Source organism: Trichomonas vaginalis, chromosome IV, assembly GCF_026262505.1.
Source record: "Trichomonas vaginalis G3 chromosome IV, whole genome shotgun sequence".
Taxonomy (NCBI): Eukaryota; Parabasalia; order Trichomonadida; family Trichomonadidae; genus Trichomonas; species Trichomonas vaginalis.
The window spans coordinates 11,280,491-11,296,384 of NC_067206.1; the positions used below are offsets into that span (position 1 = coordinate 11,280,491).

The window sequence follows — 15,894 nt, forward strand, 5'->3', positions numbered from 1 at the left end:
TTTGATTTCAATTTTTACTTCAAAATAGATCATTTTGAAACAAAATTCTGTTAATTATCATAAAATTAAAAAAAAAAAAAAAAAAAAAAAAGGTAGTGGGGCTTCCAGGCACTTCGTGCCTTCTAGCCCTGAAGTTGATAAGTATAAATGAAGTTCTTATATACGGGTCTTCCAGGAGCTTTTCACAAATTATATATGTTTTCATGGTTTGTCAAGACTTCTTCGTAATGAGTGTAAATGACCCAAAAATAATGTTTAGGGTAGAAGGTTAGATCTAACCTCTTTTCTAACCTCTTTTCTACCCTCTTGAATTTGTCAAGACTTCTTCGTAAATGTTTTGTCAAGACTTCTTCGTAATGAGTGTAAATGACCCAAAAATAATGTTTAGGGTAGAAGGTTAGATCTAACCTCCTTTCTAACCTCTTTTCTACCCTCTTGAATTTTCAAGACTTCTTCGTAAATGTTTTGTCAAGACTTCTTCGTAATGAGTGTAAATGACCCAAAAATAATGTTTAGGGTAGAAGGTTAGATCTAACCTCTTTTCTAACCTCTTTTCTACCCTCTTGAATTTTCAAGACTTCTTCGTAAATGTTTTGTCAAGACTTCTTCGTAATGAGTGTAAATGACCCAAAAATATAATTTAGGGTAGAAGGTTAGATCTAACCTGTTTTCTAACCTCTTTTCTACCCTCTTGAATTTGTCAAGACTTCTTCGTAAATGTTTTGTCAAGTGTCATATAAACATCTGTCAAAAACCGCTTTTTAACTTCATTTAAAATGCCACGTAAGCTACGTAAGAATATACGTAAGAGGAAGGGAGCATTGAAACATCCAATAGTAAAACTGACACCACAACAACAGTTGCAACAACAAATGCTGAATGACCCCACTATGTTGCAACAAATGTCAAGCAACCCTATGCTTTTAAACCGAGTTATTGGTGCACAGAGTGGAGGTTTAAGAGCGGCACTTTTAGCGAAAATGGCAGGCTATGGTGGAGCTGCAGACGGAACAGCTTATAACCCTCAAAGTCAAATGAATTTGAGTTCACTCAAAAATCAAATAACAGATGTCAAAAAGTCAAACATAGACATACAGAAACAAATAAGTGAAAACGAAAAGAAACTAGAATATGACAGACACACAAAGAAACTCAATGAGTTAAACGTAGAGAAAAAGAAGAAAGAAGAACAACTGAAAGAACTAAGTACAGAGGAATATGCGAAAAAAGTGTCAGAAAAAGCAGCAGAAGTAGCAAAAATGGAACAAGATGTTATAAATTTGAAAAACCATACTACTCAATATAAAGTACTGAAAGATGAAGAAATAAAACAAAAAGCCCTGAAGACATATATGGATAGCGATGAGTATAAAAATGAAGTTGAAGCAAATGTAAAGGCAGAAAAACTTTTACAGTTGCAAAACCAAACCGTACAGTATGAAAACTTAGCACAAGAAAGTAAAAATAACGACGCAGCCATGCAAAAGGCAATGAAAAGCGCAGAATATATAAAAGCTAACAATGACTGGTTAGATGCCCAAGCCAACGCTAAAGCAGCCCAACTTATAGGGTCAATAAGGACAAAAATACAAGCGGATGAAGACAGTTCAAATGAAGCTTTAATGAATGCTGACTTTAAGAACGCCTTCGAAGCTCTTCATAGTAAGGTGAAACTAGTGAACGACTTCTCATCTGGAAAGAAACTGAAGTCTGAAGGTTTCGACAAAGAGTTAAGAGAAGTAGCACAAAATATGACGAAAATAACAGATGCAGCAACGAGACAGGCAGTTCAAAGTGCCTATGACGCCGTTAGAGCAACTGTTGTGGAAAGTCAAGAAAAAGAGTTACAACAGACCAAAACAGACCTAGTAAATGCTTTCTTAAGAACGAAAAGTCAGGTAGGACATTATGCTGCAGATGGAACATATGTGCCAGCTGGTGGAACTTATATACCAGCTGGTGGAACTTATATACTAGCTAGTGGAACTTATATACCACCAAACCCTCCAAGAGAAGCACCTGCACCAGGACTACCTAAAACATTTACATCGTCACATGGACACAGACACAAGCATGCACCAAAACCAACACAACAACCAACAGTTCAAAATCCAGCACCAAAACCAACAGTTCAAAACCCTGCACAACAACCAAAACAACAACAACAACCAACAGTTCAAAATCCAGCACCACAACCATCTCCACAACCAGCACAGCAACCAACAGTTCAAAACCCTGCACAACAACAACCACAAACAGAGCAAGGACATAAAAGAAGTAGAGAACAAGGAAACCAAGAATTCTTAAAAATGCTTAAAGAAGAGTATGGTTACCCAGATACTATTGACTTTAGTGACAGATATAAAGAAGCTATTAGAAAGTTCAATGAAGGAAATACTGACCCGAACCTATTTAGCTTTATGGCTCAGCACCAAATCGGATATAATCTCAAACCTGGAAAATACAAGCTCGCTAAGGGATATGATTTAATAGCATATCATCCAAGTGACATGAATGAATATACTCCGAGATATTTGGTGTCAGAGATAAATGATAATTCAACTATCTTCATGAAACGCGTAAAAAATAGAGACGGAACGAAAGAAAAAAGGGTTATGAATGCGGATGACTTAAATAGGGAACTTGTTAAAAACGGTCTCGGAATATATGAAATGCCACCAGATGAGGTACAAGAAACTCAACAGGAAGAAGTTCAGATACAACCAGACATGGAAGAAATAGTTCAGCAACAACAGCTAGAAGAGCCTGAAGGAAACGAACAAGTCCCTCCTTTGGAAACTAACTTCACAGAACTAGATGAAGATTTGGAACAGCCGAAAAATCTTGACCCTCAACAAGTGTATGCGGGGAATATGGAATCTTTCCAAGAGTCTAAGAAAAATTCGGCTGACAGAGTAGAAGAATATCGAAAAATTTTTACCGACATACAAAAGACTCCAACATCAGATGAAAATATTCAGCATAGAATGGAAGTACTGAAAGAAAATGTACGCCAATACAACAATCCTTTTTACTTACGACCATATAACGTTCAATCTTTGGCTGAACTCGGTGAAAATAAAAGGTTAAATTTCAACAAAACATATAGAAATGAAACATTGTTTAAAGTTCATTCAGAACCTAGCCAATATGGAAACAAACCTACTTTTGTTTCTGCAGACTATGGAACTACAATGAGATGGGGTCATAAAGCTAATCCGGATAGGTGGTTCATAAACTTACAACCACAATTCCAAGAAGTTGTAGACGCAATGGAAGTGAATGGTGAACCAGATATAATGGGTATTTTCAGCGCGGCTTTAATGCCATTGAAAGATATGAAAGATGCAGATATTTTGAACCAGTATGAAATGAACATGGCTGATGGAAATATAACACCTGACGTTCTAAAACATTTATCTCAAAGAACTACACAGAACCATAGAGATGGTATATTTGGTGAAGAGTTTAGAAAGAAAGTTAGGGAGAGAGAAGGAAGAGAACCTATTGTACATGACCTTGCAAACGAAAGTTTGCAAAATGTCATAAAAACTTACTTTGCAGACAATGAAATGAGAAGGGATGAATATTTAAGAAAACTCAAATGGACAGTACCAAATGAAATGTTAGTATTGAAAAACATGTTCCTTGACAAAATAAAACCAACTACAGAAATAAATGACGCAAGACTGAAAGATTGGGTAAAAGCTTTCCCATTCACAAAAGATATTATTGGTTACATGGAAAGAAAACCAGAATGGCTACAAAAACATATATTTGGAAACGAGCATATTCCATATGGACAAGCTATATTTGAAGAGCTTGAACCGGAAACTCAGGAAAGAGTCATGCAAACAATACGCGAAGACTCAAATACAAACTATGACAAAATCTTTCTAGGATATTGGTTACCTGAGATGGGCGACCAGAGCCCAAAGGCAAAAAGGACATGGGAAATTTACAACATACTAGGTGAACATGAGGCAAAGATGCAACGACTTGAAGCAGAGGGCAAGTTACCAAAAGCGACACCAAAGAAGAAGAGTAGAATAAAGTGAAAGTAGTGAAGAAGTAACTTCATCTAGTGAAAGTAGTGGCAATGAAGGAAAAAGAAGAGTTAAAAAGTCAGCCAGGAAGAATGTAAAGCTTGTACCACGTGGGTTCTATTATGATATATAAATCCAACTATTCTATATTTTTACCCATATGAAATGTACGCCGCTCAGAATATTACGCCAACAGTTTTGGATGCTATGAACGGAAATGTTTCCGAATGGTATAACGAATGCGACAATGCCATTAGAAGGTCAGAAATAGTTCCTGGAACTTACGAATATACAACTGCTGTTTCTTATGGAAATGTAGGTGAGTTTGGAGAAGGTTCTTCAACAACAGTAGATATTGCATGCGACAGGTTTCATATTATTTCTATTGACAACTCATTCTTATACGTGGAACAAGACATTGAAATAAAACCTTCTGCCAAGTTGTCTGACAAGAAAGGTTGCAATGGAATTTTCTATGTCGGATACCAATATGCTCCAGAAGTTTTCATGGGATATAAGATATATTCTAACTCTGACTTAGTTCAAACAGTAACATGGGCAAACTATGAATGGTTCGCTTTGAGAAACTCAGTACAACCACAAGCTAGAGAACAAACAGACCAGTATGCAACTATTGAGAAAATAAGAAGACTTGACCCTAACGTTCCAGGAGTTTATGTTAACCTTTCTGGTTCAGATGGAAATGCTGCCACTAAAGTAAAACTGAAACTTAGAGTTCCTTTGTCATCTTTCCTCATCTTCAGGTTTTTAAGATACTTGCCAAACTGGGCAGGAAAAATTTCTATCGAACTTACTCCAAGCAAAAATAACTTAGTCATTGCACCAACACAAGACCCATTCACTCTTACAGACGTAAAGGGAACAAATCAAACGTCATTCGCCGACTTTTGCAAAGACAAAGTTGACTTAGACTTTGGTTTCTCAAACTTCAACACTGAAGTAAACTATTATTTCAATGCTGCTGGAACTGCTTGGGACCCAGTTAAGTTCACATGCGAAAAATTTGAATGCAAGAGAATAGAAAGCAGACTTGCCGTTTATATGTTGGACCAAGATATTTCAAATGCTTTAGCTGCCAAATATATTGCAGTTCCACTTATGTTCCCTATACACCAAATATCTGTCAAAGACTTTGCAGGTGAAGTTGGAAACCAAAGTGCTGACCCAGGTGCAAGAACAGATATTGCTTTAACAACTGCAATGAAACATGCAGATACTATGTTTGTACTGTTCAGACGAACTATAAATGACTATTCTTGTTTCTACAACCCCGGTATTAAATATCATATAAACATAGATGGCAAATATTATCCAAGAGAAGAATATTCTACAGTTGAGGATATGAGGTCATACAACTTGACATTAGATGCTATGAACTTTAACAACAACTTCACAACAACCATTAACCCTGAAATGCAAAGTTCTATTATGCCATATGTGAAAGTATGGACTCATACAGGAAGTCAAAAAACTCAATATACAAATGGAGACCGTTCAAACTTTTGGCTTGGCATTCCATTTGCTGACTCAGAAGACTTTATGGGTGGTATTTCAACTGTTGGTACAGTTCAAATACAATATACTGGTGACAGAGACGGTCCAGATGAACTGAGAGCAAAGAAGTTTACAAAACCAATAGCACTTTTCACGGAAGATGCTCTTTTGAAGATTCGTTCGATGAAACCTGCTGGGGCTCCTCAGATTGGCATAACGACAGCTTCCATCGAGCAGATTTTGGCAGCAGGTCAGTAAGTTGTTCTTGAACTGACTTCTCTCCGTCAAATATTGACAGTACGCCAGTTTTGACATAATATTGTATTATAAACTTACCTTTAGAAATATCTGTAAGTTTTGAAGTTATATTTTTGTCTGCTTCAAGAACTTTCACCATTTCAGTTATACCAACTTTCTTTGCTTTATGAAAATATTTTGGTTCAGCAAAGACTGCTATTCTATAACATTTACCATTGTTTGTGTAAAGAACTATTCTGTCAATGTATTTGTATTGTTTGTGTGTGTAAACTTTGTTTTGCTTCAATTCGAAGAGATACTCAAATACGTCCATCTTTTTATTCTAAGTAAAATGTCATTTCCGAAAAATAGAAGCGTAAGTGTTTCAAAAGGTTTAATGGCGGTGGCAGATGTGAAGTTAAATTCACCAACTCAAACAAACAGTCAAAGTGTTGTTGTCAATGTCAAAGACAGAGATGTTGAAGTGGGGAAACCATACGAGGACGAAGATGGTATAACAATTGTTCCTGTAAAAGAACAACCAACATATCCTGAAGTTAGCAGAGACTTAAGTTCTGTTGCAGATATTCGAAACGACTACCAACAACTGAAAGACAAACTTCAAACTCAGGAGAAGATTTGTCAAGCTTTAAGTATAATGTTAAACTTGGTCGAACACAACCCTGTAAAAGTGAACTCATATGTCATTGCACCTCATGAAGTTTTGAAAGAACTATTGAAACTTTTGACAGAGGCAGACGATATAAACATCAAAGAAATAGAACCCGACATTAGTTGCTGTGGTGTTTCATATAATGTCATTGACAAGATTACGTTATGAAGGAGGTGAAACGTTGAACTTAAAGTATAGTTTCCCAGACGTTATAAAAATATTTGACGACCACAACATTTCATTAAAATTTATTTGCTAAGTAAATGGCAGAAGACATAATGGTTTATACTATTACGACTAAAAACCCTGAGTCATATAATTCTATAACAACAAACTTACAAAGTCCTCAAGGACGATATTGTAAACTAACCTTAAGCACAATGACGACTAAAGCCTGTTTTGCTCTTTTGACACCAGAAGACTTTATTGTTGTGAATGATAAAAAATACTCCTTTGAAGATACTTACTCAGATATACCACCAACAGGTTTTTGTTGACTTATTAATACCTTTAAGGACGGGTGTAACATGTGCTGCAACTAGAGCAGGTTTCATTATGTTTGGATGTCCGACTGAGTTTACTATAACAATATGAGCTATAATACAAAACTTATATCTGGTCTTTACTACCAACAGTTTCCTATAACAGGAAAAGGTGTCATACAAGGAATGTCTGTTCCATTGACTTTAAGTACACCTATTTTATATATTGTTTCAAACTTAGGTTCAAAAGTGTTATTCGAATGTCGACAGAAACTATTATGACCAAAAGATACTTATGCGTATAAACAATACTTTCTCTGCTGGTTTGCCTATTGTTCATTCGAATGCAGAATTTTCAACCTTAGTGAACTCAAACACTTTGGCAAGTATAACGTTGACATTAGTTGACGCAAACTTTGTTCCTGTAAAACTTTTATGTCCTATGTATTTGTCAATGACGGCAGAAAGTTTCGAATTGGAAGATGCAACTGGTGAAAGTATTGTATTACAAGAACAACTTCAACAACAAATAGCTCAAGAACAACAAATGCAACAAATGGAACAACAAAGTCAAGAATAAAAAAATATTTTTTTTTATTTTTATAAAAATGTACAGAATAGATGTTTCAGATTTTTATGACTTCCAAGCATTCAGAAATATGTGTCCATTTCGAGACTATAACAAAGCAGTCGAGAATTTGAAACGTTTAGTCATTTATGTCGACTCTGCCCCAGAATGTTATGTTATGAAAGAATGGGATGTAGTCTTTAACAAACCAAGAGCAACAAATAGTATTCAGAACAAGAATGTAGACAGAAACTTAAGAAATAAAAGTTGTACAAGTTGGCATGAAGATGTTAGATGCTTGGGATATCTTATTGTCAAAGTTAGAAGATTTTTCAGTTCGAGGTATAAAGTTCTATACACCTTCTCCAAACTTCTATTCTATCTTCACTGGATATAAATACGAACAAGTAGAATTGAAACACAGTATTATAGAAGCTTGGTTAGACCATGTCAAAGAAATTATATGCAATGGAAACGAAAGAGTCTATGAGTATATCTTATGTTGGTTTGCAAATATCTTACAACATCCAAGTGCTAAAAATGAAACTGCTCTCATTATAATTGGAAAACAAGGAACAGGTAAGAACACTTTCTTTACAGATATTTTGTGCAAACTGTTAGAAGGTTATTCGAACCCTAATATGACAAACTTAGAAAACATCTGTGGCAAGTTTAACTCCTCAATAGAGAATATGAAACTTATAGTTTGCAATGAACTTCAAAGTATAGATACAACAAAAGTTTTGAACTCAGATGCTTTGAAGAGTCTTATAACAGACAAAGTTGGAGTTGTTGAAAGAAAGTATAAAGACCAAAGAGTTTGTGAAAATGTTGCAAACTTCATTATGGTTTCAAACAATGTTGTTCCGATGAAGTTAGAAAGTTCTGACAGAAGATATGTAGTTGTCAGAACGTCAGATTCTCATATGCAAGATACAGAATATTTTGACGCTTTGTCAGAAACTTTGACATCTGACTTTTACAACCACTTGTTCTCATATTTCATGACATTAGATATTTCTAAGTTCAATCCAAGACAAATTCCACATACCGAAGAGAGACAAACATTGTTAGAAGCAAACAAGAGTGTATATGAACTGTTCATAGATGAAACTGACTTTGTGTCATTAGATGAAAGGTCATTGTACGATTCGTATAAACAATATTGTCAAGAGTATGGTTATATGGCAGCTTCTAAACGTACATTCTTGGCAAATGTCAAAAGTCTTTTAGACGTACAGAATGGTGTATATACAAAGAAAAATTTTTCTGAGTAAATTTTAAAAAAAATATTTTTTTATCCGATAGAAAAGATGACGAAATTCATCTCAGTAAATAAGTACATGACAGAAGTCAAAGATAAGTTAGCTCCATTCGCATATTTGAATGTTTACTTCTACAATTTTGAAAAGTCTACATTTGACAAAGTTTGGAACATTGCACCAGTTAAGTTTGCTATTGTGACTAAAAATGGTGCGAAATTTGAAGACTTAGACATAGAAGGTTTGTTAACAGTCAAAGAAAATTTTGACAGAAAGTTCTCAAACCTTAAAGAAGGCAAAGCATACAAACTTGTTATACCTTATGAACCAAAGAAAGCAGACGACTATGAATATTATGAGTCTAAGATAGTTGAAGTTCAAGGTAAATTGGGTAAAAAGATTTTAGAGTCTAAGCCGGTGTTTGCTCCTAAAGAGGAAGAGAACATTGACATTGACCCAGAAATGTTCTAAAAATAAAATTTTATTTTTACATGTCAAATTTCTTTTTCTCTGGAACTGGTTCAGGTTCTTTCTTCTCTTCTTCTACTTTCTTTTCTTTCTTTTCTCTCTTCTTCTTCTTCTCTGGTGGAGTTATGTCAAATTTGGCGCAACCATATTTATGTAAAAGTTCTTTGTCCTTTAATAGCTCATCTATTCTGTTTTCTATTTCATCTTCAAGAACAGCGCATGTGTCTTCTTTGCATTCTAAGAACTTTTGTTGGACTTCATCTTTCCAATCGGCGTCATCTCTGTCAACAAGTCTGTCATTGACAAATTTTAAGACTGCTCTTTGTAATGTTTTATGGTTCTTGTCATATTCCCAGAAACAGAACTTTAGAACAAATTCACCTTTCTTGTTTACACTATGTAAGATTTTATGGTCTACAGATGTTTGCTGTCGAAAAGCTTGTCTCGAATATAGATAGCGAAATCACTAGACATTTTCAAAAAGATAAAATTTTAATTTTTCTAAAAATATGTTAGAAAAAAAGTTTGCTGACATTGACAAGAAATTTGAGAATGTTTTAAACAAGAACAAGAGGAAGTTAGAAAATGCTCAGATAAAGCCTATACATGACAAGTTCTTATTTGCTCAGAATGGTATAACAGGTCTAATTGCACCACCTGGGTCGGGTAAGACTTTCACTTATCTTAAAATGGCTGCACAACAACAAGAACTAGATGAGAAGAACCCATTCTATGAGTTAGTTGTTATTTGTAGTACTTCTGGTCAATTTGACCAAACCGTCAATTCGTTCAAAGATATTATAAAGAAGTCTAAGTTAGTATGTATAAAGGATACTGAGTTGTTAGATTGGATAAAGAAGTACCAAAGAAGAGTTTTGAAGTATAATGCTATAAATGAGTATGTCAATTCGAAGTTTAAAGACCCAAATGAGGAAATGCAGAGAATATTAGAGAAGAAGAAACACTTCAGAAACAAACAGAAAGAGATAGAATACATTTCGAAGAAATTGCAATCTTACGATTGGAAGACGTACCCTCACAGATGTCTTCTTATCTTAGATGACTTTGCTTCTCATCCTTTGTTAAAGAATAGAGAACAAGATATGTGTCGAATTCTTAAGAAGCTCAGACACTTTAACATCTCAGTTGTCATTTGTGTACAGACAGCAAAGAGTTTAAGTAAGGATGTTAAAAGAATACTTACTGACATTATACTTTTCCCCGGATTGTCCGAAGACGATTTCATGGAACTTATGAAAGAGTCCATGGCAGGTAAGTTTGACAGACATGAACTATGGGAGAAGTACAAAGTCATACAAGACCCTCATACTTCTTTCAGAATTCATATCTACGCGAACAAAGTTCAAATTGTAAAAAGTCAAGCGTAAAAATGTAAGTGTTTAGTCTTAGTAAGTCTGTTGTGGTTCTGGGGCTGTCGGTTCTTCTGGCTTTGGAAGGCATTCAGGAAGAGTTCTTCCTGTCTGATGGAAGAGTTCTTCCTGTCTGATGGAAGAGTTCTTCCTGTCTGATGGAAGAGTTCTTCCTGTCTGATGGAAGAGTTCTTCCTGTCTGATGGAAAATTTTTTCTGTCGGAAGGAAAAATTTTTCCTGTCTGATGGAAAAATTTTTCCTGACGTTCGACCAAAAAGTTCTCAATTTTCGAAAATTTGAATGGTTTTTGGTCGGACAACTGGAAAAATTTTTCCTGTCTGATGGAAAAATTTTTCCTGTCGGATGCAAGAGTTCTTCCTGTTGTCGGGAAATTTTTTTCCAGTCGGATGGAAGGACTCGGAATGCCAGAAGGAAGGACTCGGAATGTCGGAAGGAAGGACTCGGAATGTCGGATGGAAGGACTCGGAATGCCAGAAGGATTTGACAAGCCAATTTACCATCTAGAGCTACTCGAGCCATCTGAAGTCAAGCGTAAAAATAAATGGTTCATTTACTCTGCTTGTTTGAAGTTGTCAAAATACTCTGTTATTTTTTCCTTTAACAATGGCAAATCTTCTTTGAAGGTAAGAATTGTACAACCTTTCATATCATAGTGTGTTTGAGGTAACGTATCTTGAACTATTTGTTTCACATCTTCATTTGGAGTCATTGAAATCGGTAAGTTTTCGCGATAGAACCAATTTCTGTCAGATTTGTAAATCTTAGCAAGGTCGTAAAAGCTTTTGTTGTTTCTTCTGACTAAATGCAACATAACCATATCTTTATCTTCTTCATTTTCCATCTCTTCAGTATAAATCATATACTTATAGTTCTTTTTCCTTTCCTTTTGGTACCGAACGTGGTATTCTTTCTGAATGCTTTTGTCTTTTGCTTCAATGACTTCATCTTTTGCTTGAAGTTTCTTTTCCATCTCTTCACGTTCTTGTCTATGAATTTCGTCAAGAAGTCTGTAAATATACCAAGCATAACGAGGTGAAGCCCACATTGCTACAGCATTTACAAGAAGTCTATGTACATACCAACCTCTCAAACCATTTGGCAAATTTTTACGATTTTCATGTGTTTTATGCAAGACCGAGAATTCTCGGTCTAGAGAAATTTCACTCAAAAGTTCTTGTGTGCTTTGGTTTCTGAACCAGTCGTCTGTATGTTTGGTATCTGGAGCAAAACATGCTGTCAAAATACTTTGCATTTGGTACATATCGTCTTTGACCGAACGAATGAGACGGAGTTGTTTGTTAAACTGTATGTACTCATATTCTTCATTTATAGCTTCATGGACTATAACTGTTGTTGTGTTCTCTGTTGTTGACATATCTGTCTTTACATTCCGGATAAAAAAATAAATAAAAATAAAACTAACTTTATTTTCTGACTTTCACAAAAGACCAAAAATAAACGCTTTACATGTATTTTTCAGCAACTTCGTCAAATAATTTTATAGCTTTATCTATCTCATCTACTTCAAACGTTTCTTTACCTTTCGTGGGAGCACCATACATTTTCTCAAACTTTTCAAGTAGTTCTGTTTCTGCAGCTCTCATATCGTTAACGAACACAACCTTAACTCTATTGACTGTAGAGTCATATCTTAGAGTTATATTATATGTTCTTCCTATCTTATATCTCTTTGTATTGAAGTCCTTCGGTTTCTGAACGATGTAAAGTAAGCCTTCACTGCAACGTTCCGTATCGAATGAACCATATGTTATGAAGTTATATCCAACAACTGGGTCTAACCATAACAAAACTATTGGTATAAGACTTTTGTCGATGAGATATGCTGCAGTTCCATAGAATCTTACCGATATCATAAGCTCAGGATTTCTTGTCAAAATTTTCTGAGTAGAAGCAGTTCTAACCCAGTCGTGGGATGTTTTCTTTCCAGATAGTGTTAGAATGTCTGACAAAGAATATTTGTTGTATTTCTTTGAGTATCTTACGTTTAAATCACCGATTCTAACCACCTTGGTGTCATTGTCTATCTTTCTAACTGTTTCAAACTCAGTGTTTAACATATATGTTCTTACATACAAAATAAAAAATATTTTTTTAAAAAATTAGCGTTATTTTTTCTATCTTGTATAAAAGATATGATTTCAGGGATTTTTTTTACGAAGTGCAAAAGTTCTCTTCGTCAAAAAATAACAGTTATATAATGAAATTTGGTCATTTTTTCACGATTTTCATAGAGTTTTGGCGAGTAAGATTTTTTCCCTACTCGCAATTTTTACGATTTTCATAGAGTTTTATGCAAGACCGAAAAAAGTCGGTCTAGAGAAATTTCACTGTTTTCATAGAGTTTTGGCGACCCCGAAAAAAGTCGGTCTAGAGAAATTTCACTGTTTTCATAGAGTTTTGGCGACCCCGAAAAAAGTCGGTCTCGCTGTGCTTCATGATTTTCATAGAGTTTTGGCGACTACGGATTTTCTCGTACTCGCTGTTCTTCACTGTTTCCGAGGGAAGCAATCTTATGCCATTTTACTCAGATTTTTGTTGCTGAATTCAGCAAAAATATATTTTAGGGTAGAAGGTTAGATCTAACCTGTTTTCTAACCTCTTTTCTACCCTCATGAATTTTCATGATTTCATCGTAAATGTTTTGTCAAGACTTCTTCGTAAATGTTTTGTCAAGACTTCTTCATCGTAATGAGCGTAAATCAGACAAAAATATATTTTAGGTGAAGAGGTGAGATCTCACCTGTTTTCTCACCTCTTTTCTCACCTGTTATTTTATAAGCGTTTTACATGGTAAACGTTATTTTTTAAATTTTGTGAAAACTCAACGGTTTGACACAAGCCATTTTACTCAGAATTTTGTTGCTGAATTCAATAAAAATATATTTTAGGTGAAGAGGTGAGATCTCACCTGTTTTCTCACCTCTTTTCTCACCTGTTTTTTCACAAGCGTTTTACATGAATTGTACGATGTATATTTGAAATCCTAAACAATTTCGTAGCTTCTATTTCTTCTGTCAGTATGTCAAAAGTTTTAACAATGCCGAAAGTTTCTTTATATTTCTTCTTGACGTCAGATAAAAGGAAATCGTCAGCAGTTGGATAGTTTTTGTTTAGAAATTCTAACATATCCATTTTATCTTCTGCTGGCTTTTCTGCTTCTTTCTTTAAGTCAGCATAGTCGTTTCGCATACGTTCTATCTCTTTGACGGAGTAGTTATATTTCCTAATTGCTGCTTTACATTTTGAACATTGCGGGTTCATTTTTGCGTTATATTCTGAAACCTTACCTGCTAAAACAACTAAAGCGTCAATTGCTCTCTTCATCTCAAAAGCTGCTGGTTTTATCTGTTCGTTCCATACCTTACCTCTTCTATCTTTATCTCTTATCTGCCATACACATTCAGCAACTAACGAAACAAAGTTGTCGTAGGTCTTAAATTCTTCAGATTTATATATGTCAGAAACATTCTTATATACCATGTCGCAATCTTTGTCCATAACCTTATGGTTGCAATGAAAACCAAGGAATTCATAATTTACCTTTCGTATGAACTTCTTTATTTCTACTGAGTCAGTTGCTTTGACTTCAATTTCGTCGAATTCAGGAATAGTGAGCTTTTGTTGTTGGATTTCAGGAAGTTTAGGTAGATGGTCAATAATGTCCTGCATTTCATAAAGATATTGTTCATTTGTTTCATCCTGTGCGGTACAGTCTAAATTACTTGTTAAAAGTTCTTGCTTTATCTTCTGGATTTCTGTTTCGAAAGTATATGAAGAAGGAATGAAGCTTTTCATCTCTACTAACATTGAAGTTGGGTTCATGACTAACGAGTTTGGTGCTGTTGTTGCTAACATGTTCTTACAATAAAAATAAAAAATATTTTTTTAAAAAAACTAACTTTATTTCATCTGTCTTAAGGAAATTCATGAAAATTCATGAGGGTGAGAAAACGGGTGAGAAAAGAGGTGAGATCTCACCTCTTCACCTAAATTATATTTTTGCCGAATTCATGAGTTTTGGTTGAAAGAATACGGTGGAGCCAAAAGTGGCTCGACCTCAAAACAAGCATTTTGTGAAGAATATAGCAATCGCCGGAATTCCGGCGGTTGCTTTTTATACAAAATTCAAGAGGTTAGAAAACAGGTTAGATCTAACCTTCTACCCTAAATTATATTTTTGGGTCCTTTACACTCATTACGAAGAAGTCTTGACAAAACATTTACGAAGAAGTCTTGACAAATTCAAGAGGTTAGAAAAGAGGGTAGAAAACAGGTTAGATCTAACCATCTACCCTAAATTATATTTTTGGGTCCTTTACGAAGAAGTCTTGACAAAACATTTACGAAGAAGTCATGAAAATTCAACGGGTGAGAAAAGAGGTGAAAAAACAGGTGAGATCTCACCTCTTCACCTAAAAGTATTTTTCAATACTTTTTCAGCACTTTTCCGTAGTTATATATGAAAGACAATTCGAGATAAAAGTCATAGTACAATGGAATAATATGTTGCACACCATTTGTTGTGAACCAAACTTGAAAGTCAGAGAAACTGTTACTAGGTGGTTCGTAGAATTTAGAAGCAAAGTCATAAAAGTCCTTACCAATACATAGAAAACTATTGTTGCTTGAACTGAAACTTGCATGACACATAACATTTTGAGGGTCAAACACGTTTCTATAAACTGTCAAATCTGCTGGTGGAAGTATAAATTTAAATGGACCATCTGGTGGTAATGGTTCGTTCTGGTTTAGTAACCGAAGAAATTGTGCCCAAGAACGTTTGTCTACTTCCCAAAATAAAAACTCTGTATCTCTTGGAGGGTTAATTTCAATCTTTTGAAATGAAACGGTGGAGTTCATCTTGTCATATTCTAGTTTCAGATAGTATGTTCCATTTAGTAAAGAGTCGTATTTTTCTTGAAATTCCCAATAATATTTGTTCATTTGAGTTTGAAAGTCATTTAGAGTTTTCTCAAGACTTTCGTCTGAACGAACTGTAAAGATTCTCATTTCGGCAAATTTGTCTATTAGACCATCAGAACCTTTATACTGCCCATGAAAATATACTACGAACATAAACGCGTTAGTTCTATTTGAAAACAAAACTCTTCTAAATCCTATTGCCTTTGCATCTGAAGGACTTTGAAGCCAACGAATTGGATAGTCAAACCTGTATGTTCGGGATGAAATTTCTTCATCTGATATATTCCTACCAGCATTTGTAAAGATA

The 15,894-nt window shown here is 34.8% G+C and overlaps 11 protein-coding genes and 1 pseudogene across 12 annotated transcripts, besides 1 other annotated feature; 7 read left to right on the forward strand and 5 right to left on the reverse strand.

The window, feature by feature from the left end:
* The first annotated feature begins 74 nt into the window (after positions 1 to 74).
* Positions 75 to 15,894: part of a mobile genetic element that runs on past the window's edge.
* On the forward strand, positions 1,353 to 3,025 carry TVAGG3_0071060 (protein of unknown function, DUF4106 family; the record flags this gene model as incomplete). Its single annotated transcript, XM_051221708.1, has 1 exon — positions 1,353 to 3,025. A coding segment is annotated over one exon (1,673 nt), but the record flags the coding sequence as incomplete, so codon positions are not given.
* On the forward strand, positions 3,573 to 4,058 carry TVAGG3_0071070 (protein of unknown function, DUF4106 family; the record flags this gene model as incomplete). The annotated part of the gene is made up of 1 exon (XM_051221709.1): positions 3,573 to 4,058. One exon carries the CDS (start codon positions 3,573 to 3,575, stop codon positions 4,056 to 4,058), a length of 486 nt encoding a protein of 161 aa, XP_051106695.1.
* TVAGG3_0071080 (protein of unknown function, DUF4106 family) lies at positions 4,554 to 5,529 on the forward strand (the record flags this gene model as incomplete). The annotated part of the gene is made up of 1 exon (XM_051221710.1): positions 4,554 to 5,529. A coding segment is annotated over one exon (976 nt), but the record flags the coding sequence as incomplete, so codon positions are not given.
* Positions 7,318 to 7,533, forward strand: TVAGG3_0071090 (uncharacterized protein; the record flags this gene model as incomplete). The annotated part of the gene is made up of 1 exon (XM_051221711.1): positions 7,318 to 7,533. A coding segment is annotated over one exon (216 nt), but the record flags the coding sequence as incomplete, so codon positions are not given.
* Positions 8,448 to 8,798, forward strand: TVAGG3_0071100 (Poxvirus D5 protein-like family; the record flags this gene model as incomplete). Its single annotated transcript, XM_051221712.1, has 1 exon — positions 8,448 to 8,798. One exon carries the CDS (start codon positions 8,448 to 8,450, stop codon positions 8,796 to 8,798), a length of 351 nt encoding a protein of 116 aa, XP_051106698.1.
* Positions 8,835 to 9,254, forward strand: TVAGG3_0071110 (protein of unknown function, DUF4108 family; the record flags this gene model as incomplete). The annotated part of the gene is made up of 1 exon (XM_051221713.1): positions 8,835 to 9,254. The coding sequence occupies one exon, from the start codon at positions 8,835 to 8,837 to the stop codon at positions 9,252 to 9,254; it is 420 nt and encodes a 139-aa protein (XP_051106699.1).
* Positions 9,271 to 9,615, reverse strand: TVAGG3_0071120 (uncharacterized protein; the record flags this gene model as incomplete). Its single annotated transcript, XM_051221714.1, has 1 exon — positions 9,271 to 9,615. A coding segment is annotated over one exon (345 nt), but the record flags the coding sequence as incomplete, so codon positions are not given.
* TVAGG3_0071130 (protein of unknown function, DUF4106 family) lies at positions 9,761 to 10,586 on the forward strand (the record flags this gene model as incomplete). The annotated part of the gene is made up of 1 exon (XM_051221715.1): positions 9,761 to 10,586. A coding segment is annotated over one exon (826 nt), but the record flags the coding sequence as incomplete, so codon positions are not given.
* TVAGG3_0071140 lies at positions 11,194 to 11,738 on the reverse strand (annotated as a pseudogene). The gene has a single exon. A coding segment is annotated over exon 1 (545 nt).
* TVAGG3_0071150 (organellar and viral DNA polymerase type B) lies at positions 12,223 to 12,721 on the reverse strand (the record flags this gene model as incomplete). The annotated part of the gene is made up of 1 exon (XM_051221716.1): positions 12,223 to 12,721. A coding segment is annotated over one exon (499 nt), but the record flags the coding sequence as incomplete, so codon positions are not given.
* On the reverse strand, positions 13,605 to 14,519 carry TVAGG3_0071160 (organellar and viral DNA polymerase type B; the record flags this gene model as incomplete). The annotated part of the gene is made up of 1 exon (XM_051221717.1): positions 13,605 to 14,519. The coding sequence occupies one exon, from the start codon at positions 14,517 to 14,519 to the stop codon at positions 13,605 to 13,607; it is 915 nt and encodes a 304-aa protein (XP_051106703.1).
* On the reverse strand, positions 15,090 to 15,740 carry TVAGG3_0071170 (uncharacterized protein; the record flags this gene model as incomplete). Its single annotated transcript, XM_051221718.1, has 1 exon — positions 15,090 to 15,740. The coding sequence occupies one exon, from the start codon at positions 15,738 to 15,740 to the stop codon at positions 15,090 to 15,092; it is 651 nt and encodes a 216-aa protein (XP_051106704.1).